This window comes from Scedosporium apiospermum, assembly GCF_000732125.1.
Source record: "Scedosporium apiospermum strain IHEM 14462 chromosome Unknown SEQ_SAPIO_0086, whole genome shotgun sequence".
Lineage (NCBI taxonomy): Eukaryota > Fungi > Ascomycota > Sordariomycetes > Microascales > Microascaceae > Scedosporium > Scedosporium apiospermum.
In genome coordinates, this window is record NW_015971787.1 from 800871 (window position 1) to 828666 (window position 27796).

General features: G+C 51.1%; 4 protein-coding genes and 5 pseudogenes across 4 annotated transcripts; 5 read left to right on the top strand and 4 right to left on the bottom strand.

Annotated features, from left to right (window-relative positions):
* Window positions 1–295: 295 nt before the first annotated feature.
* SAPIO_CDS2468 lies at window positions 296–868 on the bottom strand (annotated as a pseudogene; the record flags this gene model as incomplete).
* Window positions 869–2467: 1599 nt separating this feature from the next.
* Window positions 2468–4810, top strand: SAPIO_CDS2469 (annotated as a pseudogene; the record flags this gene model as incomplete).
* A 713-nt stretch (window positions 4811–5523) lies between these two features.
* Window positions 5524–7236, bottom strand: SAPIO_CDS2470 (annotated as a pseudogene; the record flags this gene model as incomplete).
* A 1173-nt stretch (window positions 7237–8409) lies between these two features.
* SAPIO_CDS2471 (uncharacterized protein) lies at window positions 8410–9755 on the top strand (the record flags this gene model as incomplete). Its single annotated transcript, XM_016785475.1, has 6 exons — window positions 8410–8443; window positions 8548–8618; window positions 8692–8903; window positions 8961–9042; window positions 9141–9432; window positions 9493–9755. 6 exons carry the CDS (start codon window positions 8410–8412, stop codon window positions 9753–9755), a joined length of 954 nt encoding a protein of 317 aa, XP_016644851.1.
* An 820-nt stretch (window positions 9756–10575) lies between these two features.
* On the bottom strand, window positions 10576–11247 carry SAPIO_CDS2472 (uncharacterized protein; the record flags this gene model as incomplete). Its single annotated transcript, XM_016785476.1, has 2 exons — window positions 10576–10614; window positions 10822–11247. The coding sequence occupies 2 exons, from the start codon at window positions 11245–11247 to the stop codon at window positions 10576–10578; spliced, it is 465 nt and encodes a 154-aa protein (XP_016644852.1).
* A 2009-nt stretch (window positions 11248–13256) lies between these two features.
* SAPIO_CDS2473 lies at window positions 13257–15015 on the top strand (annotated as a pseudogene; the record flags this gene model as incomplete).
* Window positions 15016–15285: 270 nt separating this feature from the next.
* On the bottom strand, window positions 15286–16753 carry SAPIO_CDS2474 (annotated as a pseudogene; the record flags this gene model as incomplete).
* A 1625-nt stretch (window positions 16754–18378) lies between these two features.
* SAPIO_CDS2475 (Uncharacterized protein) lies at window positions 18379–19977 on the top strand (the record flags this gene model as incomplete). The annotated part of the gene is made up of 3 exons (XM_016785477.1): window positions 18379–18603; window positions 18674–19396; window positions 19462–19977. 3 exons carry the CDS (start codon window positions 18379–18381, stop codon window positions 19975–19977), a joined length of 1464 nt encoding a protein of 487 aa, XP_016644853.1.
* Window positions 19978–24900: 4923 nt separating this feature from the next.
* Window positions 24901–26413, top strand: SAPIO_CDS2476 (uncharacterized protein; the record flags this gene model as incomplete). The annotated part of the gene is made up of 6 exons (XM_016785478.1): window positions 24901–25202; window positions 25385–25451; window positions 25515–25542; window positions 25616–25628; window positions 25693–26125; window positions 26186–26413. 6 exons carry the CDS (start codon window positions 24901–24903, stop codon window positions 26411–26413), a joined length of 1071 nt encoding a protein of 356 aa, XP_016644854.1.
* Between the last annotated feature and the right edge of the window lie 1383 nt (window positions 26414–27796).

A 27796-nucleotide genomic window follows, 5' to 3' on the forward strand; every position in this document is an offset into this window, starting at 1 on the left:
TACATCATTTCTATGAACACTAGATTGGCCCTAGTACAAGTTGAGGCACTCGTGCATGATCGATGGCAAGGCCAGGACAAGAGCTCTCGCCACATGCCAATTGTAGTGAGGTTGGTTATTGGCGTACTTTCCCAAAGTAAGAAACCTTACACAGGATGTAGTCAATCATGTCGCTTATCTGTCAAGCGTCAACACCATCGCGTAGATAATTGTAGTCATATTCTCAATTTTCAATCCACACGACCACCGCCCCAGACCTCTTCGCCTTCCCAAGTAGAAAACAAACGACATTTCACTAGAAAGCAAGCGTGGCGTTCTTGAACGGTATCAACGCGAGGATAACTGCCTGGACATAGTACGCCGTCCGATCAATCACATTATCCGTCAAAAGACCAACTGAACCGGTTTGTTGCTTTGAGTTTGACCGACCAAACACAAGGTCATCCGCGTGGCCTAGTTCCATGCCCCCACGCACGAGCTTCGCCGTCTCTTCTGGGAGATAATATGCTCCCGTGCGCGCCTTGCCTGTCCGCCCTTCCTTATCCGTGACCACGATCCAGGCGAAGTTCCGAAGCGATCCCTCATGCTCGTCCACCCCCCCTTCGATCCCGACCCAATAGTCCGCGTCGGGTTCGAGCGCGCGGACATTCCGCACCCGGTTCTGTGCGCCACGCAAAGTCTCGTCATCGGATAGTGGCTGCTCCGGAACTCCAGATGGGACAGTGGCACCGCGAGCGACGTAATTGTTCGTTGGAAACATGAGCGAGAAGCCCTCGAGGGCGGCATTGACCTTGACGGGATTCTGGGAGGCCACAATCACCACCCGTGGCGGAGGGAGGCCGTCGTGTTGACCCCCGGACGGCGCCATTTAAAAGGCAGATAACGCCGGAAGTGAGCAAACGAGCGACGTGTGAAGAGTAGAGTTGGCGCAAGACTTATCGAGGTTGGGTAATTTGCTGAGGACTAGAGAGACTCGAGTCGGTGGACGTGTTCGAGTATTTATTCTTGTTCCCCCAAAATATTCACGGACGCTTACAAATCACAGCGAGAGTATCGAACTTGGAATCACACCCTGCTATCGGAAAATTGTCACTCCTCATTGGTAGTGTTCCAAGCCAACAAGAAGTTGACAATATCTTGTGTTGTTTGAAAATGTATCTTGCATCTCATACGAGTGGAATTTTTGAGCGAAAATCCACCCTGAAATTCCACCCACATCACCTCCCACTGCTCTGTTTCTCCCGTTCTCCCTACCCACAAAGGGCACTTGAGATTTGAAATAGAAAGTTCGCGTCAAAGACGACGAATGGAAGAAAATGATAGAATAGTGGTAGGAGGGTGTGTTCCGAGGCGGCCCTGAGATCTTGGCTGGCGGTAGTACCGTGTCGGCCGTGGATTCTAACTCGAGCCGACTCCTCCATTCGGGTTCGTATGGCCTCCGAGGACGCTCCGAAGATGAGGACGATGATCGAATTACAATGGGCGTGCCTACAGATCGGGTCCATGTCCGGTGCTGCGGGAGCGCCAGACTTCTTAACTGATCACGACTATTTCGATGAAGAAGATCAGTTCCTTGGCACATTAGAAGAGCCACTGTGGGAAGTCCAGGGTGTAAAGAAACAATTCGCGGCTGGTTCCCGGAGCCGTGAGGCATCTCGAGAGGCATCATCTCACTCCCAAAGACAACTCGACCCAAGAGCGGCTGTCTCACCTATCGATGAAGGCCGGGGTTCTTCGCCCTCGACGGAGAAACGGGACTTAGCCTTACGTCCCCTGCCACAGCCAGAGCGAGACAGCTCCCCTAGCTCGAAAGAACCACGGGCAACGATGACGCCATCGCGCTCACAAGCCGAAGGATTTGAGAACAGGCCACCACCAGCGAAATAACCTTGCGGCAGATTATGTGGGTAGAATCGAGTATTCTGGCAATTATTCTGGCAGTTGGCAACACACACACACACACACACACACACACACACGTCGAAACTGTGACACGAGACGCATGCAGGTCAGGGTTGAAGATTTCCCTCAACTTCGCCAGCTAGGCAAATCGAGGAAAACAGGTAAATCCCGTACCACGGAATTATTAGCAGCGTTGTGGGCAGGTCACGTTTCGTAGCATTGGGCTTACCTGCTCTTAATATCATAGTCTTGGCGCTCCTGCAGGACCTTCTGTGTAAATTAGGCAATATCTGGAAATGGCAGGTCACCCTCGGCCGTCAAACATCCTACCTGCCCATGCGGGTAGGTGATCGGTGCTGGTACTACTACTATAATGATGTTAAGTGATTCACTAGGAACTTTGTAGAAACAGCGAGCCCAGAAATTGGCTAAGTTTCGTGACGAGTTTATAAGGCCCTCATGTCCTTACCATGATTTTCCACCGCCATTCCCACAATTTCCAACACCACTGCTTTCGGGGACCAATTTCTCAGATCTGACCCAGGGAAACTGAAAGTAGCGAGACATGGTAACAATGGCGTGCAGAAGTTTCATGGCTGCATTGCTCTACTTTGGGCATTTTGCTTCGGCCATTGATCCTCCGCGCCAGGCCCACCAGCCAGTCGGTGGAGGCACGCGCCTACTTACTTTCAACCAGACGTCCCCGAGGGCCACTCTTCGCCCTTCGAGCGTCAGTGTTAACTGGGCGGCTGCCGGAGGCGACGGTCAGCATATCACTTCGAACGCCGCTGGAGACCTTGTTTTGGTGGACATCGTGACCGGATCCAACAAGACTTTTGTCGCCGCTGATCAGCTGCCGGAGAATGTCGCGGATTACTGGATCAGCAGCAACGCAAGCCGCCTACTCATCGCCGCCAATTCAACCAAACAGTATCGGCACTCTTACTTTGCTGATTATTTCATCTTCGATGTCAATTCCAGCAAGATCACGCCGCTCACAGATGATCAGGCTGGAGACATTCAGTATGCCGAGCTCGCTCCAAGGGGCGATACTGTCGCTTTCGTTCGTGGCAACAACCTCTTTCTCCTCGACTATGGCAGTGGAGTTGTTAAACAAGTCACCGATGATGGCGGACCTGATATGTTCCACGGTGTGCCGGATTGGGTTTACGAGGAAGAAATTTTTGGCGGCCGATCTGCTTTGTGGTTTTCCCCAGATGCCGACTATATCGCTTTCCTCAGCTTCAATGAGACCGGCGTCGGCACTTTCACCGTTCCGTTTTATATGGATGGCAAGGAAGTCGCCCCGTCGTATCCTCGCGAGCTTGACTTGCGCTACCCCAAAGTCGGGTCTACCAACCCTACTATCGAATTGAATCTGTTGAAGGTATCATCCGGAGAGTACCAACCTATTCCTATCGAAGCCTTTGAGTCGGATGACCTTATCATCGGAGAGGTGGCTTGGGTCACGGAGACTCACACAGGATTCATTTACCGCGCTTTCAACCGCGTACAAGATAAGGATGCTCACGTGTTGGTCGACCCCGTCTCCCTCGACTCTCGCAAGGTACGCGAGAGGGACGGAAGCGATGGCTGGCTTGAAAACACACTCTCGATTTCGTACGTTGGGCCCCTGGGTTCTCCAAAGTGCACCAATTACTATATCGACCTCTCGGATGAAGATGGCTGGAACCACATCTACCTATATCCAGTACAGGGTGGGAAGCCAATCCAGCTGACGTCTGGCAACTGGGAAGTCTCGGCCATTCTGCATGTAGACCTCCCCAATAAGCTCGTTTATTACCAGTCTTCAACACGCCACTCGACCGAACGACACCTCTACAAGGTCTCTTGGGAAACGAATGAGATTACTCCCTTGGTCGACGACTCCATTCCAGGTTATTGGTCCGCGTCGTTCTCCACGGCCGGAGGATACTATGTCCTCAGCTATCAGGGTCCAGATGTCCCGTACCAGGAACTCTACGCGACGAATGCGACATCCGAGCCCCTCCGCGTTCTCCGAGACAACAAGGGCTTCTATGAAGTGATCTCTGAGTACAAGTTGCCGAATATCTCATATTTTGAGCTGGAACATCCAGACGGGTACGCACTAAACGTCATGCAACAACTCCCGGCCAACTTTGATTCTTCTCGGCAGTATCCTGTTCTTTTCACGCCTTATGGAGGCCCGAACTCCCAGTCTGTTACCAAGCGCTTTCAATCCTATGGTTGGGCGGCATACATCTCCTCCGATCCGGAGCTGGAGTACATAGTCTACACGGTGGACAACCGCGGTACCGGTTACCGAGGCCGTGAATTCCGCTCTACTGTTGCATCACGTCTTGGTACATTCGAGCCACAAGACCAAATTTGGGCTGCTAAGGAACTCGTTTCCAGGTTCGATTATATCGACTCTAAGAAAATCGGTATGTGGGGTTGGTCTTACGGAGGATATCTCACCGCTAAGACACTGGAGGCCAACTCTGGCGTATTTTCTCTCGGGCTCATCACAGCGCCCGTCTCCGATTGGCGCTTCTACGATTCTATGTACACCGAACGGTACATGAAACGGTTAGAAGACAATCTTGAGGGTTACTTGGAGTCGGCGGTACATAATGTCGAGGGCTTTAAGAATGTCGAAGGAAGTTTCAGTGTCCTGCACGGAACTGGAGACGACAATGTGCATTACCAGAATGCAGCCGCCCTTATCGACCTTTTAGTTGGGGGCGGTGTCTCTCCGGCTAAAATGAAAATGTTCGCCTTCACAGACAGTGACCACAGCATCAATTACCATGGAGCAGATCAGTATATTTACCGGTTCCTGACGGCGCGGTTATACGACGAGGTGCAAAGGGTATCCGGGAAGGGGGAATCGGCACACCAGTGGAGCAAGAGACAGAAATCCTGAGCATCAAAATAAGATGGCCTGCAGTTAGTCCATGATAGAGGGACGATGATATTTCATTCTACCCTTGGTAGTGATTCTGGCAGCGGCAACGCTTGGTTCGAGTGGTTTACACGCCTTGAATAGCGTCACTCTTCTCAGCGGTGGTGATGCTTGAGGACCCCGTTGGGCCTTCGGCTTCCACCAACGAGGTTCCGCTTCTGCTGGAAACTTGCGACACATGACCTTATTGCTTAATATATTAATTTATTAAATTTTTATCTAATCCCACGATTTACTGAATTATCTTATGCGTCTCTGTCATGCCTACTTGGGTTTGTAGTCTCAGAAAATGAGGAGTGACCTCGATCCGGTGTTCCTTCTCTTGCAGAGGATCATATCCCGTATCGCTATGGCGTAAATGACGACGTCAATCTAGTAATAAATGATGGTTTACACCAGTGAGGTGAGTGAATCCATAGTTGAGTGACATGCCAAAAGAGGACATTGATAAATTGCCCTTCTCCCAGAATAAATTAGTCTGTGAGCCGCACCGATCTTGTTCTTCATCCTTTGGCTCACACTAAATACATGGTCTAGACAATGCCCACTTCAGATATTTCACCCGTTGGTGTTATCTTCTGTCTCATCAACCTGCCCATCTATGAAAGTCTCTCTTCGTCCATCCCCCTCAAATCAGTAAATCACCCCTTCATCCCCGAGCTTTTTGCTTCAGTCTACGCCGTCGAACCCCCCACAAGGCTCGTGAATAAAGCGATATCTACACCTTCTAACGCCCATTCGTCTGTCCTCGATTCCGCGCTAGGCACGACGAGCCTCGAATCTAGTCCCTGGCTACTACCTCCATCAGGCGTATCTAATGGCCATGTGCTTATGTCCCAGTCTGTCAATACAGCCTGGGCCACAGGGCCTTGAGAGTTGAAGCCAGACGGGATGGCCTGCCAGTCCGTATCGACAAGTTGGGTGACACTGGTTTCATTTTCAGGGTGACGGACCGTCAAATTCACTCCTCGTTGTTGGTTCCGGTGGTCCTCTCCGTTTCTTGGTGAGGCCGGCTCACTGGAGATCGCCAAGTCGTTCTCAGGGGCCTGTGATTCCGTTGCATCCCGAAGCCGCGTTCCCAAGGGTATTAGGTGTTCCATTTCAGTCCCACCATGGAGGGTCGCCTGGACAGGACTGTGCTCGATTTTGATAGTCCCAAAGCATGGGATCTGTATATGCAATAGAGTAGAGCGGTCTCCCGCTTCGCCGATATTTGGAGACTCCTGTGATTGTCGACGAGTCCCCGGAAAGGCGGTTGTCATGTAGGACCGGCCCTTGGCAGATTCGCTGTCAATAGCCAGCAATGGCCGGAGGATGCCGGAAATCTTCTGCGCAATGGCATCTTTCCCCTCCTGAGCCATTGTCTCCATAATCTCAAGGGTGTGTTCGAGGAGTCCGCGGTCGCTCAGGCGCTGGTGCCGGAGGGACTGGAAAGCTGTAATGTTTTTGCCCGTGCCGCAGGCTTTGCTCTGCCGACGAGCTTCGATGTGAGCGAGACACAGCGTCGTGCTAGCAATAAAGGCGATAAAATCGACGCCGCGGCAGTAAGAACTGAGCGTGACAGAGCTCCTGAAAGACACGAATTGTGCAATAATGGAACGACTGGCGTTGGTAGCTGTCATCTTGCTGTAATCATAGTTTGGGCCTGTAGCAGAAGGAGGCAACATTATGTAGGGAAGGTGAAGCTGTACTAGAAGGTGGTGATAGGCAAACTGATTCATTAGACGAATTGTCTCTTCGAATGCTTTCTCATCGTTGCTAATGACAGAATTGAGATTAGGGTTCATCAGCCACCACTGCGGTGGCATTAATGCCGCAGCCTCCTGGAGAATTTCGTCGACCTTCAATGTAGCTGTGAGATCCACCATTTTTTCATGACGAGAGTAACGCTGTAGAATGAGCTCGGCAGAGACTGCCATCATGCGCTCCATGCGTTCCATGGCCGAACACTTTTGCAGCGCCATCGGGCTGGCGAACATGTTTTCAGCCGATCCCTGAGGAAGGCCTAGCATTAACGAGAGATAGCGGTCTGTGCAGACCAAGCGAAACCACATATAATCCGGGCGGATGCGATCGCGAGTGCCTGATTCGAGAATGGGGCTCGGAGATCCAGTACTGGTGTGAAGTCCCATCATCTGCGCCATGGACATGGCTCTGCGGTTCTTCAACCAAGCGAGACGAAGTTTACCAGCATTGTTCAGGTACATGCTCTCTATCATAACACATTCAATGCCCTCAAGCGAGCCAGCAACCAGTTCGTCATTGCTGGTCACAAGCCTCGAAGCTGCCTTGACGACTCGGGACTCGAGAGTGGGAAGGTCTAGGGTGATACTTCCAAGATCTCCGGTTGGGGGTTGAGCAATGCCCTGTAAAAAGGTCCCTAGCATTAACAATCTCCTCGCGATGAGGACTGGATGATGATCTCCTTCTGGAGGTAGTTGCAGAAGGCAATGGAGGGGCGAAAGCTGTCTGGAGACGAATTCGGAGTACGGCAGGCACACTACGCCATGAGACAAAACCGAAAGACCGGTTGGAATGCGTAGTATCTTGTCGAGATCATTTTGGCTAGGCCATGTCGCTACGAGGGCCTCACAGAGTTCATCCTGACTGTAGGCCAACAGGGTCTCTGACTCTGCCGATGTTCTCCTTGAGGGGGGAGAATGTTGATTACTTCTTGGATTCTGTTTCCTCCATTATTAGTTGAATGCTGAGTTGAATTCATAGCCCAATGTATCTTACCTGCAACTCGGTATCTTCAGTTATACCTTCTCGACGCCCGTCCAACGTGTCTCTAGTTATGCTCAAAGGCTCGTCGTGAAACTCTTGGCTGAGGCATTTGGTCCGACGGCTTCTACACCCGTCGCAAACTAATTCTGTGGGCGCTGCAAAGGTGAATCGGATCTTGCGTCGCTTGCATTCCCAGCAGCTTTGCGTGCCTCTGCGGACCTTTCGTCTCTTGGGCAAATTCGGTCGTGTTTCTTCCGCCGCGGCGAAATTGAGGCCTGACATTTCGTTTTGCTGTACTCGCCGCGTCGGTATTTCTACTCGGCGGAGAAAGCTTAGCAATCCTGCTGCTGTATGTCTCAACTCGGAGAAGAAGGGAAAAAAAATGCTTGATATGTCATTTCCCGACCGTCGCGTAAAGTGTAATTTGGAAAGCCATCAAATGTCCGAAAGTTCATGCGACTCAGGATGCAGATTCATCTTCGCCGCGGAGGAAGCAGCGCCCCGCACCTCGGGAAAAGAGTTGCCCGCGGCGCTACATGATCGCGGGATCTGACCGAATGGGACTAAACCCAGGTCGGTAAAGTCTGTCACTTTGTAGTTACTCGTTCGCTCTGGGTCACAGTGATGCTGCTCCGTAGACCATGAATATAGAGCTTAATATAATGTGAGGACCGACCTGCAATTTCACAGTGTCATACTCACCGTTGATTGTCCAGAGAATTCCCAGATCTCTATCTTTCCTAGCCATCAGCTTTAACAATATCCATTGTCGAGTCTAATTCACACCACCCCAATCCCCCCTTTTTCTTAAGGCGGGCGAGGTACTTCCTACAATGGTCAGGGTCGCTGTGGCTGGCGGCTCAGGGCGTACGCTTAAGTTTTTTCCCTTATATATATATATCCTTTTCTTTTATTTTGATACCGACTTGCACTCAACCCGTCACTGAAGGCTGACGCATTTCCAACTGCAGAGGTCGCCCGAGAGGTTATCGACGCCCTGGTGGCATCAAAGAAGCACTGTATTACAATACTGAGCAGGACCGTAGGTGGACTCCTATAAACCACTTCCAGCACAGGCCCTGACTGACGCTACCGGTTACTGACCTTTTACTTAGGATGCTCCCATGGCCATCACCGCGCCCGGGACCAACTGGCAGACCGTCGACTACAGTGATAAGAAAACCCTGGTCGAGGCCCTTCAAGGGGTCCATACGCTCTTGTCTTTCGTCCAGCCTCTATCGGACCCTGAGCAAAGGTCGCAAAAAAACCTTATTGACGCCGCCATCTGCGCTGGTGTCAAGCGCTTTGCACCAAGCGAATACGGAAGGTATCGATGCGATCTTGGGCGACAATAACTGATGCATACTGAGATTCGATTTATTAGCGCAGGAATCGCCCGTATGCCCTGGTGGCAGGGGAAGGACAGAATAAGAGAGTATCTGAAGGAAGTGAACAGTGAAGCGAATGTGAGTACCCTCCGTTGGTTCTCTCTAATATGCTCCGCATGTAGATAGCCTAACCCACTGTTTCGGTTGCCCATTCTTACCCATTCCATTATGAATAGGTCCTCGAGTACACTTTGTTCCAGCCTGGTCTGTTCTTAGACTACCTGGCTTTCCCTTACATGACAGCGAAATATCTCGATCCCCTGCAAACTGTTTTCGACTTTGAGAACAGGCGTGCCATGGTTGTGGAGGGTCACGAAGATGCCATTATGACTCTAACAACGGTCGCGGATCTTGCTGAGGTTGTCGCTCTGGCAGTTGAATACAGTGGTAGATGGCCTACAACCAGTGGTATTAGGGGCAATCGACTCACGTTCTCCCAAATTCTGAAAATTGGAGCGAGAATTCGAGGTGCGAAAAATCGAACCAGGTTCCAAATGATAGTTAGGTGTCGTTAACACGTGCGTACAGGACACGCTTTCGCTGTCGAAAAAGTTAATATTGAGGATCTCGAGGCTGGCCACCTGAAGACGTCGTGGCGCCTTGAAGCGGTTCACCAAGCAGCCTCTGACCACGACGCATCCAATCTCCTCCAAGCTGTATCCATTGGCATTCTTCTAAGCAGTTCGAAGGGCGCCTGGGACTCATCAGACGAGGTGAATCAACTCTTCCCAGATTATGAGTTTACTCAGGCCGAGGATTTCCTTTCAAAGGTTTGGAGTGGAAAGCCATGAAAATGCAAGCTGGTCATTTGCAGGTCTTGTTGCAAGTCCTTCGCAGAGAGTGGTTTTCCCTAGTTTCGGTATTTCTGCTGGAACAAAGCAGCAGACTACGCCCAACACCGGACAATGGGTACGCACGTAGTCAAAATAGCGATACGAGATGGGACATGCGGTAAGCGAGGCATTTAGTTCGATCCCTCGTCCACCTCCTTTCCGCGGCCGACGGTGAATGTCTTAATCTTAGATAAAAAAAACCATCGGATTAGAATCTGAGCGTGCCAAACAATAAATATTTCTAGGTATCCCCGGGGCCCCTCTTAGACATCTTCTTCAGCGTAGCTATAAATCTCCTTGTCGGATCGGTCTTCGGATGATCTGACGACCCATACGTGACTCGGCTTTCAAGCGACATTTCCGCATACCCCAGAGCTACGTCCGGGAATCCCGATTCTAGAAAAGACTGCGCGAGAATTCCGTACAAATCTCCCGTCGCGGCCGTCAGTCGCTCCGTCTCAATTAACCGGACGACCTCCTCTGCAAGGTTTCTCAGTGTATCATATGCGTGGTTCCTTGACTCCCTGATTTGGCTGATGATATCCGCGAGGCGTTGCCGATTGCGGTCGGAGGGTTTGCTAAGCTTTGGATTCGTACATAATTCGCATGTACATGTAAAACCCCAGCGCCGAAGGATTTCCTGTCGGTCGTCGGTTTTGAGATTCAACGGTGTATCTTTTTTTTCAGGCATCACATTCTTAGCATAGGCAGCCAAGCTTGCCGCAGAAAACAGCAGGAGAAAAGAGCCACATGGTTGCCCTGGACCTACAGTTGATGCTTAGTTCCTCTCCACCCTTGATGTCGCGATATGCAATAACTTCCATTGTCATTAGACGATTAGAGTAGCGAGTGTAGCAACTAAAAACTTTATCAGCGTGGGATTGCGTTTATCAACCTGGTCTTTTGCTGAAATACCTTGGGTCGCAGTCGTGATTGAACCTCTAGGAGTCGTACAGATCACAATATTAGTACACTCCCTCAGACTAACGATCCAAGATACCACCCACAGATTTAGAGAACCTACTCCAACTTCAGGGAAGAGTCCCCGATGGTCTTCACGGCCAGCGAGGTACACACTAAACGCGTTTGTGTCAAATCTTCCCCAGACAAAGTCATGTCCTGGAAGCGTTGCCATTTCCGAAACTCGCTTTTTCTGCGCTTGCGCCAGGTTCTCAAAGCCTGTATGTGCCAGTATGTCGAGGCGCCTCGGAAGGATGCCCCGCGGAGGTGCCATGCTGATCATCGTAGCTGGCTCGGCAATGACCACCTCCCCCTTGCGGATGTCGCGCGTCGCGATGACACCCTTGCCCCGACCCGGGACGTCCACGACGACGTACGGCGGCACTTCATCACCCTCGGGTGCCGGCACGGCTGGGCTTGGCTCGTACCATTGAGGATTTGGGTCCTCGAGAAGCGCGACTACGTCAGCAGCTGTTTGGGGAGATGTCATGAGCGAGATCGATAAGCCATCCCGGAAGCCATGATACGTGAAGACGCAGTACTTCTCACCCGATTTGACAAGTGGGTACGCGCAAGTTGGAGGCAATGTCCAGGGTTTCCATTCGCCAGTCTGGCTGCTCGTGACATCGTCCACTAGTAGGGGACAGATTGAGGTGTCTCGCCGGGGAAGAAGCGGGCCTTCCTTGCCCCACCGGCAGATGCGTGTTGCATCTTCGACAAAATGGGCTGCTGTGGGCTGCAGGAATATCAAGAGCGCCGTCACGAGTGATAATTTCCGAAGAGCGCTTCCGAAGACGCGTCGTGACCGTGACAGAGACATGAGCAGGCTTGGCGAGTGATCGTGGGACAATTGTGATGAAAGCACTCTCCGAGTCCATTCAAATAGCTGCTACGACGAATAATTGCACGTATCTATCGCGAGCGCCGGTGGTCACTTCATTTTAGAAAAACTTTTTCGCTTCTAAGTGTTAGAGAAGTGGTATTGCAGGCAGGTCTAACTTGATCAACGTCAGGAGGCCATGAGGGCATTAAGCCGGGTAAAGAAAGCTGTGACAGATAGATTGGCCCATGAGAAGTGTTTTGTCCCAATCTGATCATCTTCTTCCGCAAATACACGTGACAATTCCTCAGGAGAGTTTTGCTCCTTTGCCTTCGAAGCCTCCCTCCCCAGAGGCTCCCGCCCCCAAGAAACAAACAAAATAAACCACAACAGCAAAGCGACACCGATAACGCCTACCTATATAAAAGATTTCCATCCCCATGAGCCTACGTAGGCAGTCTCTCAGCTTCGCCACGGGTACTAGTCTGCTCTACTAGATTCCACAAGTCGAGATCCGCAGTTAGAAAACCAGGCGTCCTCTCCAACAGCTTGCCCGTGAATAATGTTGGTGAGGATATGGGGGCGGTATTCCACTGGTGCTCCGCACCTACCGAAATTGGGAGTGGGAGAAGTTGCTCCTCTATCCAATCTCGACTTTCAGGAGACATGATCATCAACATGTTGCCGTGCTTCTCTCTACTTCGTATTGACTGTAACCTACAACTCAACGCTGTAGCTTTTTGACCGGGCTCTCGATTAATACCAATACCATCGGACTATCGCAGCGATTTTTAGAGCGATTGTATGAGATACGGCGAGGCGAGGCCACCATAAACAGGGTCACTATATAATGCCAGTTAAAAGGTGATAGGCAGCGTGGCTACTTACAGGCTTCGTGATGGAGAATAGAACCATATCGAGAAAAATGATAGCGGATATGCTACGAGTGCCTTCCTGAAATGTAGAGGGGCAACTAGTTAGTCCTCGATAGCCAAAGAGCGATGCCCGCGTCCATCCTATGGCGAGTCTCAATCCGACGCCAGCGTTGTGTCCTAGTACCAATCCGAGCAGAGCCACTGAGGCGCTTGCATGCGACAATGCCAGTCCCGGCCTACTAAGCGAGGCGCAGGATCATTTGAAGACTGGTCGGCGACGTTCTGTACTATAGAACCAAACGTTGGCCCGGCCATCCAAGCTGAGGATAAGAGCTCTAATACTAAGAGAGGAATGGGAGGGTAAGCACTAGGAATTAGTTACATAAAGTCCTCACGGCCCCGACATATTTTTGGCTACACAATAAATTACCCGTAGCGTATAGGATTCGGTAGTGCAAACACTCATCTTAAGCCGTGCCGGCTCGGAGTTCGAGTCATCGCCTGATCCCCGACTGCAGGCATTTTCTAGTTTCGGTGGCGAGAGTATTATCCATCGGAAAGTGCCCCTGACCAGATAATGAGAAAAAAACAATTAACGAAAAGGAGAGGAAAAAGAGGAACAGAATCCTTCAGGATGGTCATAGAATCTATCACGGTTAAATCGGGTTTCCACCATTTTTGGACTTCTTCAGGCAGACGTTGACCGATAACTCAGACTATAAATCAAAGGGACATTCCCCCAAGACAAGAGCGATCAAATCCCCAAGGTCACCTCTCTTACTCAGTTGTTGAGATACAGATACCATGAAGGTTCTCAGTGGTCTTATCAGCCTCGTTGTGGCGAACTTGTTCACGGCTGTTGCAGGCCGGACTCCTTTCGATGACGTTGAGGGTGAGCCTTATCTCGCATACCTCCTTACGCCTCCACGTCTCGACCTTTCCGTCGGCTGCGTCGAGGATACACTTAGCCATGGCTACTGGGAAGTCTCCAACTTGACGCTCCAGATACGGGCTGACGAGTCTGAATCCGAGACCCTCGACTTTGTTTTGTCGAGCCCCGCGTTCAGCTGGCGAGTATCCTGTTCTCATTCCCAGAGTGAGTCGGAAGCAACTGCGTGCGAGTACTCCGGCGACGAAACGGACCTCATGCCGTCACGGACCGACGTGCGGCATCGCTGGGTAGATGGTGGATCTATCGAGGTTGCCCTCAGTCAGGAGTGGACTTGCCCCGGAAAGGAGAGTGATGTACCGTAACTTTACACGTGATGCTCCCCAAAATTTCATGCCCCTTGGGTCTAAAAAGTGTGATCAGCTTTGAATTCCTGCTCAGTTCCGCCTTCTCAATCGAGCAGGATGCCCTGCGGCATAAAGACACCGCTGACCGCGTCGTGACGGAAGACACTTTCTGGATTCCGTATACAATCGAAGCCCCTGTCTCATTCACTCCAAGTCTCGAAGTCTCAGATCGGCCTCCAGGGAGCACTAACTCAGGCTGTCAGGCAGGGTCCTCGACTCCATCCTGGACCGTCTCGGACTTTACCTGGGGTTGGGGTCAGCACAACAGTACGGAGGTGTTCGGGCTCTCTGTCGCGACATTCAACGTTACCCACGACCTGACGGGTTATACCGTTCGTTGCTCGATAGGCGACGGCGTCATTCCCGGGCCAATGAGACAGAATGGGGAGCCCTTCCCAGACCAACAGAGCCCCAGATGGCGGCACTGCGGCGTGGACGCTTCCAACGAGTATTATAGCCCAGAATACCTCCCCCTAACCCTCGTGCGAGTTAATGGAATCAGCGAGACTATTGAAGTGGCGCAGACCTGGTTTTGTGACGAGGAAAGCGAAGAACCGTAGGTTACCCCGATGTTTTCCAAAACGAGGCTCCTGTCTACTAATTGTCTCCCAGTAGCCAAAAATACGTTGGTTTCGCGTCCTTCGGGTTTGGAGACCTCAGATGCAAGGCTCTAGAGGAGGGCGAATCCTTGGATGATTATTTCGCCCCGGAGATGGGCGCTGGATACTTCGACATAGATCGTCATGTCTGTATTGGAGTCGGCGATGAAAAAGCTGACGGCACGCTCGTCAGGCAGTTCGACCTTCCCACCGACGCGTTCGAGTTCCAGAAGCCCAGACCCAACGGGTGCCTAGCCACGTCCCTCAACAAGGCTCTATGGTATTGGACCGTAAACTCGGTCAAAATGGTTGTTCAAGGGGACCCGCCATCCAATGTCTCGTTCGTGTCCTACAATACAAGTATCAGTGAATGTCCGGACACCGTCGCCAGGCAAACTCCGCAAGGGTGTCCTGACGGAACTATAACGGATGACATCTATCTTGTAGACCAGTGGGTCGATCGGAGATCTTCGCCCTTTACATTCTCCGTCTCTCGTTCGTGGGAGTGCCACGACAGAAGCCCCAATCACCCGTAAGTGTGCCCACGTAGCCAAAATTAGAAACTTATCGTCTCCGCGCTAACTTCGGTCTACACGCTGCAGGTTCACGTTTCAGCTAAGAGGGATGATCGACTTGCCCGAAGCGACGTGCACTGGGGAGGGTTCTGATGAGGTCTGCATCGTGGCAGGGAACCCACTCGGCATCTATCCGGTAAATATGACTATTCGGGCGACGGGTTAGTGTTGGCCCAAGCCGCTCTGTCCAGTCAGTAACATATTGGAGGTAAGATTTTGCAGCAGAGAACGCCTAAGTTTTCCGTCTAGCGTGGCTAGACTGTTCTGCAAAAGATTGTTCACAGACGGCAGCTTGGTAATAAGTGAAACCATGACATGACACATGTTAGGAATAGCGTCTCAGTTCGGGTACCAAATTCTAATCTATACATCCTCCCGCCAGGAAGTGCTGTTTCCCTTGCCTGCGTGCTGGTTCTGAGGCTTATCATCCTCAACACTGCTCGTCTCAAGACATATCTGCGTCGACTTGAAGATATTTTGTTTACTGGACGTTGACTGTTCATCATCCAGTCGATTCCAGGGAGAACCCTCTTTTCGTCGAAGGCTCGTAATTCGTCCTCCCATTTGTGGCCCACCAAGTGAGCTGAGCTGCGTCCCTCCCTGGAAGAGAGAAAAAAAGGAGTGTGGTTAGCATGGAGTTAAGGGTATGAGCGTGCGGATTTTGGGTTCCCTTACATCGCCGGTGGCCTGTCTAGATTTCCGTCCTGAGAAACCAGAAGAGCCATGGTAGAATTTCTTGAAGAGTATACGAAGTGGAGGCAGCGAACATGCAATAACCCCCAAACCCGCCTCTAACACCGACCAAAGAATCGTGTGGCCCCAGTGATCTAGGTGGCGAAACGATGGTAAGTTATGGATGTTGGGTCGCGAAGACACCATGAAGGGATAATGCAATGGCAACTTACAAAGAGATTCGTTCGGATACTTCACAGTATCGTAGGTATGATAGTATCCCATCCGGACGAGACCGGCGGCACTACCAAACATGCCCAGGCTGAGGATGATCTGTATAGATATCTTCCTTCGCTTGGGCATCTGTAGGCCCTGCAGAATAAAGAATGGTGTTATCGCGCATGTCCAGTCCACCAGAGCTAAGATGATGGAACCGGCGTAGCTGACGATGATCCAGCCCTGTCTGATACGGCAATGGCCCCTGTTTTGCAGATTGTCAGTTTCGCGTAGCGTCTGGGGCGATGAGACAAAGGAGACGCACAGTTTCTCGTTCCATAACGCCGGAATGGGCGAGCAGCTAATAAACATGATGACCAGGCACACCAATGCGTTGACCGCCAGCACAGTCATGTTCCCCCAGATGATGTAGGAATAAAACTTGGTCGTGGTCAACCGGAGGATCATGATGGCCATGGCAAGTTTTGTGACAACCGAAGAGGCGAAGTAGATCAACTCAAAGTAGAACATGTATTCCTCCACCCTAGCCTGGTAGTAGATGAGCATCCCATCGGGTACTTGACTGTCGTGAGCTCCGAGGCCCCAGTTAGTGGCGAGGATGAGAAAAGCTATGGAAGGCCAAAGCGGAAGCTACGCGGGTTTCTGTTAGTTGAGTGGCAGAGAGCACATGCAAGTGGGCAAAACGCTGACGAACCCATCCCGCCACGGCAAAAATGTCGTCCCAGCCCCATGCTCGCTGAGCTCTTGAGAGCTTGACCCTTACGTAGACGCGGAGACCGACGATAATGGTGGCAAGGACACACAGAAGATACCCTATTGCTTGGATTGTTCTCGTGAATTTCCCAACCGGTATTGGCGGGACAGTGTAGGCGATCTCTGAGATCCGTTTTCCTTCTTCGCTTCGTCGTAATAAAGATTCCATGGTGGAGTGAGCTGCCAGGCGGGGACTGGGACGGCTGCGGACCTAAAGAAGCATATGAAAGCTGCGCACCAAGACCTACGAAGTAAGAACAAGCACCCTCCCCGCTAATGGCAGTTGGCAGTTTGACAGTTTGACAGTTTCCAAGCCGCTGGGAATCGACAAGCTAAAGTAGGACAGCTCCAAGCCCCACTTACGTTCTGGATTCTTCGTGCAGTCTGCCGAGCGCATCTTCCCCCTGCAGATCCGAACCAGAAGCAGGCTCTGCATGAGGGATACTTCAGTACTTGGTATGATGTCGACTCCTGAGTGGAATCACAATTCGCTTGTTCGCTAGTCCTTTGTGGGTCTTCTCCGTTTCATTCCCTGCGACGTTAATGTTTGCCCGAAAAATCGACAAGGGATCGTTCCTTCGACAGGGTTGGTCAACTTGGTCGGAACAGGGTTACAGTCCCCCGTTGGTAGGGACCAGACTCTTTCAAAAAGAACCGGATTGTTTTGCCCCCTTCCCACCACGCCACGCCTTCACTCGTGCTGCATGAATCGAGCGACGGAAAAAAAAAGTATTACAGACATGGGGCATGGGTGGTTGACCATCCCAAAGCCCGGGCACTGGTGGAAGCGAGTTCAACAGAAGACTATTAAATGTCTCCACTAGAAAAAGAAAACGATCTGAAGTACAAGTACGACCTCCCCCTCTCTCCGCATCCGACAGACAAAAGAACGATAATAATTATAACCGAGAACTACGAAGAGACTCTTCGTGCATTGCGAAGTAAAGTCTCCAGCGTCGCTTTCAGAGCGGCTCGACCAGAGCTCTCCGGGCTATATCAGTACTTACATATATAACTCCTTACACAATGAATCCCTAGAATTGCCCTCGTCACTTTGCATGTCTCCTTTTTGTGATAGACCTCCATCAAGGAGCGCTCGCTGGACGAAGTGCCTCCCCTGCAGGCTCGTATGGCGTTGCCCGGTGGCTTGGGAACATCCATCACTCACGAAAGTCCGCGAACCCATTCTTCTTCTTTTCCTTCTTTTTCTCTGTTCTTGTGACGTGACCCCCCACTGCCCACCCCCTTCCCGACATCCAAGTGGGGCGGTTCCATTGCATGGGTTCTCGCATTTTGGAGCCACATTGTGGACTAAGACCCAGAACCCGCCACTGGCCAGGGGTTGCTCCTCCTCGACCCGCATCAGAGAGATCTGCGTCGCGCTAAACCTCTAAACGGAACGCGTGGCCTGAACTGAGAATTCGCCGTTTTAAGAGTGAAATTATTGGATTTACCGACTCCCATGGTGCAATTTCACTATGTAACATCGTATTTTGAGAAAGGGATGTGGTATTCATCTATTATAAACCGCCGAAAACCGCGTATTTTTTGCACCTACAGAACCTTGCAGGACGAACGATTATTGCAGCAGTAACGAATTCATACGCCTGCCCCCGTTGTAGTTGTGCAATTCTTAGGCGCGCAGGCTGTGTTCGCATTTGTGGCATCTCTACTTCGTAGAGCGCGCCCTACCTACTACGCACGTCTCTGCTCCGTTTTTCTCCGCATCGGTTGCTTTTTAGTCCTATCATCCGTCCCACTGCCAAGCGAACTGCAGTATAGTACGGATAAGACATGTTCGGCTTCTTGTTCGGCCAACCCAAACCGCCGCAGCGCGTGTTGACGGATCATGTCGTCCCCGTCGGCTTCTTTGACGACACCATCATTTTCAGAACGTTTGTTTTGTACACACTCTTCGTGTTCGACGATGTCCTCGATGCCCAGAAACTCCATAACTCTTTGACTCGCGTAGTCAGCCGCCCTGGCTGGAACAAGCTGGGGGCTAGGTTGAGAAGAAATGTAAGATTTAATCGTTCGAGAACATCTCGTCAACTTGGTAGAAAATAAATCTGACACGGCACTCGATTAGGATAAGGGACAACTGGAGCACCACATTCCAGCGACCTTCTCCCAGGACCGCCCGGCGATCGGCTTCGACCACGTGGACCTCAGTAACTGGGCCGTAGAGGACCATCCCGCTGCCTCCCACATCCCCCGCCCGCCGCGCGATGGCCGGCCCGCAATTGTAGGAGACCCTGACGACCTTTCGGAGCTTGTTCATGGTCCCGAGATCCCGAAACGTCTGGACGACTATATTTACACAGATCGGCCTCAGCTCGGGCTCCGTGTTGTCTCATTCAAGAATGCAACTGTCGTCGTTTTGCACTGGATACATCTTGCGTGTGATGCTACCGCGAAAAGATCGGTGCTTGATGCCTGGACATTGATGCTTCAGGGGAGGGAGGACGAGATTCCCGAGCCGCTGGCTGCCGACAATTATATTCTTGAGAATGTTGGCAAAAATCCCGCGGAGCCACATGTGCTTGCCGATCGCCGCGTCACAACACCGGGTCTCGTTTCGTGGGCGTTCCAGAACGCGTATGGTTTGGTGATCCGTCCAAAGGAGCACCGCATGGTCTGCGTGCCGGCTGCGTACCTCGCAAAGCTGAGAGAAAAGGCTCTGGCAGAACTTGCATCTCAAGCCGCCGACGCAGGACAGAAGACCGGGCCGTTCTTAAGCGAGGGGGATGTTCTCGTGGCGTGGACAACACGCCTCGCAATGGCAAATCTCCCAAAGGACTCCGATAGAACAGTGAGTGGTTATCTCTAAGAGACCAAATTCGCATGCTAACATGAGATATTTGTCCGTGTTTGAAGGTTGCAGTCCAACAAGCATATCAATGGCGCCCCGTCTTGACTGATCTCATACCCCCCAACACACCCTTCCTCAGCAACTGTGTTGGTTTTCTTGTGACCCTAATGCCGGCAAAGGATCTTCTCCAGAAGCCCCTCAGCTACCTAGCCTCGCACATCCGCCGCTCGATTGAGGAGCAGGGCTCGCGCGAACAGATCGAAGCCTACACCTCCATTATCCGCATGGATTCCAAAAATAAGGCCCCGCCATTCTTTGGGGAGAGCTCGATGCAGTTACTGATGTTCTCGAACTGGCAGAAGGCAAACATGTACGGAACTGATCTCTCAGCGGCAGCTGCCAAGCCGCGGGATACCCCGTTGTTGCCTTCGTATGTCCAGAGCATGCAGGGCCCGTACAACTTCTCCGATGGCATTATCATCGTGGGAAAGGATACAGAGGGAAACTATTGGCTCTCTGGGTATAGAGTGAAGGGACTTTGGGAGATGATGGAGAGGGAAATGGGGAAGGAGGAGATCTAATTTTAATTGCCAGCCAGAGCCGGTTTAGGCATTTTAGAGCCGAGCTGAGGCGAAGCCCTGCGGGACGACAATGGAACTCTCAACTTGACATTTGACCTAGGTTATAGATTAGCGACAAATTTTTATGCGAGCTGCTAGTTTGTTAATTATTTCGATGCATTCTTAACAAACAGCCGTGTTCTCCTCCTATTATCAACACACATTGTGGTTACAGATATGTGGTCGGCCTGCTCGTCACAGTTGCAAAAGCAGGGAAAAGTATGTGGATATACTTCCCAGCCAATAGCATGTCGAAACAAAGCTATGCTCCAGCCCAGCGGGAGTGAAAATCATCCCACTTGTACCAACAGAATTATACACCTCCGACCATCTACAGTGTGTAGATAGCTCGCTCTGTGTTCGTTTGGAACAGACGTAGCTATTCAAGCCATCACCGACTCGAGATCGTAGATGTCAATCACCCTTCGCCTCTGGGTTTTCAGGTCAGACCGTCGGAGGCAACTAGCACTGATGCGGAACTGCCCACTACTTCCTCTCCCCTGATGCATATCTCGGAGCTAGGCCAACTGGCACACTCATGTCGAGACCGTATGTTCTCGACTAAGCTTTCCGAGAAGCCACCTATTCCACCCCTAGGTGTTTAAATTCCGGTAGCACAGGTGGTTTCTGCATTGGTGACCGGTTCAGCGCTGTCGTCCTCCTGACAGGCCAATGTCCCTTGATTTAGTCGAAGCGGGCCCATGCCATATATGAATTTGACATCGCCCACCGGTAGTTAGAAGTTAGTCCGGGCGGCTTCTTCAAATCATTCGAGGGTGGGTTCGATTGAGAACGAACTTGCTCCATTGCGCTGCCGCAAGCAAACCCGCACTTCTCTTCGGCCGCCTCATTGCCACACTAACACCCCTCTATTCATCGGATCGCGACGAAGACGAGTCAATGCGCTCCTTATCGGGCGTGCCGGGAATCTATCTTCCTCGCCAGCCACATGCTTCCTCCTATCCCCGCTTTGATAAAAACAGGAGCGGCGCCAAGAAAGAGAGGCCACTTCAGCCGGGTGGTTGATTAATTTGGCTGAAAAGCAATATTGATACGTATATGAAGGAAACGAAGGAAGTAAATGCGGGGCATCCGATCACAATCATAGTGAATCGGTATTATCTTTCATATACCTCAGAGACAGTGTGCTTCACTGACATGAAGTCAATTCATCTATATAAGGGACTTGGTCATCTCCCGTTCCCGTTCCCGTTCCGGTGAATATCTGATGTTTGCAAGTTCTCAGGACTCCCGTCTCAAATAAGAATGCGTTTCGTATCACTACTCCTCGCGGTCGTCCTGGCGCCCATCGTTGGCTTTGCTGCCCCAGCTGGCCACGATGGAGTTGTCACCAAGAGGGAAAATTTATGCAGCTTGAGTGCCCCTCCCGCCCTCTGCCAGCCAAATGCCACCGTGACTGTTGAGGAGACAGCACTTCGAGCGTATCAATTCTATCGGGCGTTTGTTGTGGACGGAGACCCCAGGACCATGTTTTCGCTTATTGATTCGGTTTACAAAGTGAGTAGAATTTCTTCGCGGCTAACTGCCATGCAGACGGAGTCTAACGCACTGTAGCAAAACACCCCGGGATACGCAAGTGGCCCTAATACTATCTGGCCACTTTTCTGCGGTGGAAGAAAAATAGGAACCGAGGAAAGCACTTCGTGGTGCTTCGACGCTAGCACGAACATGTCGTATGCGCGGTACTCTACGACAGACAGATGGCGTTGGGTTGATGGCTGCGTCCACGAACACGTAAGAGTAACCTCAGAATCGCATATGGACAGACTTCTTCTTCCACTAACTACTTCGCATCTTTAGTGGGATCAGGGTGAGAGGATGCCACCACAGGAGTCATGTTATAAACTGCCAACCGACACGGACGCTGTACAGTCGCCTTCCGTCTAGTAACAGTGTTACTCCTAAATGTTTAGGTAGCCGTGCTGCACTTGGAATCTGCGGTGTTGTGCATTCGGCTCAGATACGTAGTTTCTTCTCATGACATCTCAGAGGTGTCAGGTGAATTGATAACACCAATCTTCACCGAGCCGTCACTTGGGAACTTCAACAGAGAATTAAGAAGACCCAGGTATTCAGTGATGGGCTGGAAGAGGAAGGACTGAGTGAGTTTACATTTGCTGGCTGTGATTTGTTGTTCAGCGAGCATGTGAAGTCATTGATGAAACTGTGATTCATGATCACGAGAGTTGAGATGCCCACGATTGTATTAATATTGCTTATCGCTGTCGGTACTCGTAATCACCGTGGAGGGATTCAGGTGCGACGCCGTTACTTTGCTGCTAGTTGTAATAGATCCGAGGCGGTTGCTGCCGACCTTTCTATGATGTCCGCAAGCTGAATCGAAGACCCATACCTACTGCCGAGGGCACAATGAGGGTGAGAATTGACGCCACCATGGATACAGTTAGACTACGGAGCGTGACGTCACGAAATAATTAACACTAACAAAAATGAAATTCTGTTCTCATATATTTTCGATTTTCGGTAGAGGGAACAGTAGAATCTAATTGGTAGCAGGTGCAAGCGTATGGAGGGGGCATTTGTTGGTGCGGCGTTCGAGAAAGAGGCCTCGATATTTCGTGCTTGGCTCGATGGGAATCTTGTGGGTTGAGGCTTGTCTCTCGGGGCCTTCTCCCATGCAGCACCACACAACCCATGTATATACATTTGTCCCGTGTTCTTTATTCCCGGGAAAGCAGATTGTCTACCCCGAATCTTCCGTGTTCAGTCTCGCCACCTCTTTCAAGAAGTTCCTCGGCCGAAATGCCCTTGACTCCCTTAATGCTCCCTGCGATGGATATGGCCTTCTGTTTCATGGCTTCGGGTACCGGAGCATCGCTGGAGAGAGTTACTTTGCCGTCAACGCAAGATACCCTGATGTCTCCGCTACCAGGGATTGCGTTCTCCGTCATAAGTTCGGCCTTGACTCTGGCGGCGATCCAAGGGTCGCTCCCGGCATGTGAAGTATCCATTTCGAAGAATGCTGCCTTATCGTGGAGATCCGGACGATGAAAACAATACTGATTTCTTTGACAGTAGTATGGCGGTGATTCGGTGATTAGAAGAGTGACAGAAAGAAAACTCCAAAGCTAATTCTCAAAAACCGCGGGCCTCCATATATACACCAGGCACTTCCATCAACGTCAGATCATTTGGTAATATCATGATCCTCACACATTTCATCGTTTGTAATAAACTCCGTGCTGCAACGGTTTCGCCCGTAGATAGACTCTCCCTATTCCAACGTCCTTTACCTAGATTAGATAACTAGACGAACTGACATCCCTTCTAGAGAGAATGACATCATCAAGCCATCTAGATCACTTGTCAGATACTCTCTCTATTGACATTGATGGTAATCTCAGGAAGATCAAGCTGAGATCTGGGATCCACCCTAAGTCTATTTTTCGAACCATAGTCACCGCCATGTGGCGACTGTGACTCTGTTAGCATTCGTCCAAGATTCGCGTCTTCTGTACGCTCGCTTCATCGAGGGATTTTGGACGAGTTGCTGTATAGGTGGGCCAACTTAAAGTATGCCGTCGTATGATGATGATGGAGCCAGCTACCTCACTGCACCGGGCGGGGCACTCTATTCCTGTGATGCGAATGATCTCATAAACCCTGCAGATATATCTATTCTTCCAGTTTCCTCCAAGCTGTCGTGATGTCGGATGCCCATACACTAGAATTTGGTGATTTGGCTGGCCACCGGAGGATAACTGAACATAAATAAACTATAAAGACTGAACTAAGACAACATTACAAGACCTAGCTTTAAAACTTGAGACTTGAGACTTAAAGAACTTGAAGAAATGGATGAGGAAGATCGCTGACCTTAACCTTGAGCCGGAAATTTCTTTTCCCGATCCCCCTATAGTCCTGGCCAGAAATAACTCCCAACGGCCCTACAAACTGAGAAGTCTCTCACCGATGACACTTCCAGGACCGTCTCGATAGGTCGATAATATTTTCGTGAGAATATTCGGAATCTTGGCTGGCTGACAAGGGTCTGGACTTACCCCGCCCGTCGAGTCGACACACACAACGCCACAAGAAGAGTGCTGGTGAAGGCCCTGAAGGGTTTAATTGGCTGAGTTTTAAGCACCACGCCAGGTTCGGGCCGCCGGCAGATGCAAAGGTGTGTCCGTCTTCTCATTCAGTTTAGTTAGCTTGTTTGCGTGCGAATTTGCGAGTTCTGGCTGGGACCACGAAGCGTGCGTTGCATCAGACTCGCCGAATTTACGATATGTGACCGCGGAGTGCGGCTCATTTCCCCTAGCGTCTCCGCCATCACAAACGGCGCACTTTCACTTGCCCGTTATGGTCGTGATGCTTCTCGAAAGCCCCGCAGCCAAGGCAAATTCGAGCCAACCGACCAGATCATCTGATGGCAAGAGGGCAGAGAAGCAGACTTTGGTCACTTTTCATAATCTTCAAATTGATGCCATAAGAAAGAGGATAAACTAATGTCGATCAAGAACGGACAAGAGGGGCTTGGGCCCAAGGTATTTGTGTTAGAACCCTAATGGCTACTAGAAATCACCAAGCGGGTCAACGGGCATCTGACAGGTGTTTGGGGAGGAATTGATCATGGAACAGAGTGACTCTTGCAGGGCATAATCTGCCCACGTCGGTTGTCAATAGTGACCATTTGTAGAAACAAACAACATGGGGGAACGCGCAGGCGCTAGGGTTCCCTTGTACGGAGGGATATGCGCCTCGGCTGCGCTGGCATGCGCCGCCCGCCATTGCTTTTTTGTTTCGTTGTTTTATTTGAGCAGTCATCGCATTCGCATCTTTTTGTATTCCGCTTTCCTCCCTTCCATAACAAACATCGTGCCGCCCCATGCCCGATCAACAATGACCGAAACTACCACCACAAAAGAACACTCGACGTCGCCGAAGGAGGCGGCGGCCGCCACAAGTCCAAAGTCCGCGGGGGGTAGCCCGAAGTCGAGCGGTAGTCCCAAGGGACGAACTTCCCCCGCTGTCGGCCCGAGCATTGAGGAGGCGATAGAGGCTGACGATGCCGCGAATGACGATGCGGATTCAGCTTTCGGCGATGCCTCCTCCTCGACAGCTTCGATCACTTCGAGCATCTTACGGTATAGGACGATTAATGGGCGAAGGTTCCATAGCGAGACGGGAAATGCTCTCTACTGGTCAGTTAGAAAAAAAAATATTCAAAAAGGCGCCGGCGGTGGCCCGCTCATGACTCGTTTTCTGATTGCTGTTCAGGGGATCCAACGACGAACGTCAAAGCGAATCGATGGATATTATGTGATTGTTCCAATTTTTCCTTCGCAGTGGAGGTGATGGCTTTTTTTGGCTAATTTTCCTGTAGCCATCACATCTGGACACTTGCTCAAGATGGCAAGCTGTATCTTGCCCCCCTCTCGCCCAATATCGAGGTATGTAGGAATGTCCCTGCTATTCCCGTCTGGCAATGATGATTTGCTGACTTGGACCTTTAGAAAGCTATCGATATCGGTTGCGGTACCGGTACGGCACATATCCTCTTCACTCCCTATCTCTTTCGACGTGGTTAGACTAATAAGCATTCCCTCCTCTGCAGGCACGTGGGCGATGTGAGCTTTCCGCGTTTTCATGTGCCGCATCCCAGCGAAAGTCCATCAGCTAATAGGGCAACAGTGACTTCGCCGACGAGTTCCCCAACTGCGAGGTTATCGGCACCGACATCTCCCCAATCCAACCGAGCTGGGTCCCTCCCAACTTGAAATTCGAAATCGACGACTGCACGCAAGAATGGACATTTGAGCCCGACTCGGCAGATTACGTCCACATTCGCTACCTCATCGGCACCATCAAGGATTGGTCCGCCCTTTTCAAGCAAGCCTTCAAGACTCTAAAACCTGGAGGCTACCTTGAGAGTTTTGAAGGCTGCCCTTATATCGTGAGCGACGACGGTACCATCACACCCCAGATGGCCATGGGTCAGTGGGGCGATGTCTTCGTCGAGGGCTCCAAGAAGACTGAGCGTACGTTTACGGTTGTTCGGGATGGTATCCAAAGGAAGGCCATGGAGGAAGCCGGGTTTGTCGACTTGCAGGAGTGGAACTACAAGGTACGTTGCTAGCTCCGTGTGGCGACGGTGACAGAGTGGCCTAACGCGGGGACTTTGAAGTGTCCGATGAGCCCCTGGCCTAAAGACCGCAAACTAAAGGAGATGGGCCTCTACGGCGAGATCTTCGCGACGGGCGACCCGGAGGGTTTCCTCACCTTCGTAACCAGCATTCTCGGGTGGTCTAGGGAGCAGTTTGCCGTCTTCAACGCCATGTTCCGCCGTGAGGTCCACGACCGCCGGAATCATGGTTACTACCGCATTAAGGTCGTATGGGGACGTAAACCCTAAGGCCTATGCGTCTAGGATACCAACTTAACGGCAAATTTGTAAAGGGATCGTGAGGGACCGGATCTATGAGCCCACGGGGATGCTAGCTTGACGAGCACGACTATATTTCGAGATTTGAGGCCCCTATTTTTTGTCGCTGAGTTTAGAATCAACCGTCTCTGAATCTATTAAACTAATAAGAGAATTTGTCTTTATCTCCATTTTGGCCCGCCTATAAATCGGTCCATCCTGACACTGGTCTGGGCTCACCTCCTTTCCCTTCTCTTAAGCCGGAATGCCAGAAATACTTTAACCTTGTCTCTTCGTTCTCGATACCATCCTCTTCCATTTCGAATTTCGATACGCACCATCCCCTTTGCCGTACCTCTTCCTGCGCCCATGTCCATTACTGGTATCCGTGTCGATGGGGGTGGCCACCCATTAGGCGTGGGCTATATCCAGGACCCGGCGGGCGTGTCTCGGCAAAGTCAATGTCTGGAGGCCGACACTGTCGGCCCGTGGACCCCTGGGCGACAGTGCCATTCATCACCACGAGACGTGGAGGTCTCAATAGGCCAGGGGTGCAGAAAGCAGGGTCGTGGTAGTTTCCGGCCGTGCAAAGGAAGTAGTGGGCTCAGGGGTACCTGACGGGGGAGATGTGCCCGTTGGAGCGTGCGACTATCTGTTGGTGGACAGTCGATGGATATGCCCGTGGTGATAGAATACCCGACCTCCAGAAAAGCCTTGGAGTCAGAAGCCCCGTAACCCGTAAAGATATATGGTGGAAACTCCTCCATGAACATAAAACTGATCTCCGGAAGATGGAAACCCGGATATCGAGTGATGTTACGTAATCAATGAATCTCAGGACTGGCAAACAATCAAGCGGGACAGCGAAGGAGCCATCCCAATGATCTCATGCACCCCAACAACGCTATTATTTTAGTACTCACGGAAGTTGGGGTCCTCTTCGCACACCATACCATCTTTGTCCCTTGCTTAAGACGGGCGAATGACTATTGGCATTTTGTTAATGCTCCGTTTCATATTATCTTGCCTCCAATAAGAATCTCGCCAGAACGCTAATTTTACTCGCGATCGTCATCTCCCCATCTGTCTACTGGATACTGGACGATGAGGCTGGGCTCTGCTGCATTAATATCACTAATCCTAATTCTCGGGAATATTCCGTTCTAGGTATTGATCAGCACTGAAATCCTTGCTGACATCTGGCTGCTTTTTCTCGGTCAAGTTTGAGTTGACGCTGTGGGTACAATGGGAGTCACATAAGCCGGGAAATATATGAGACCGATTCACTGTAGGGCTGAGCCGAATGCGTGGAAACGACATCCATCCCACTTGTATTGTTCACGAATATAAAGAAACATAAAGGGCAAGCTCTGC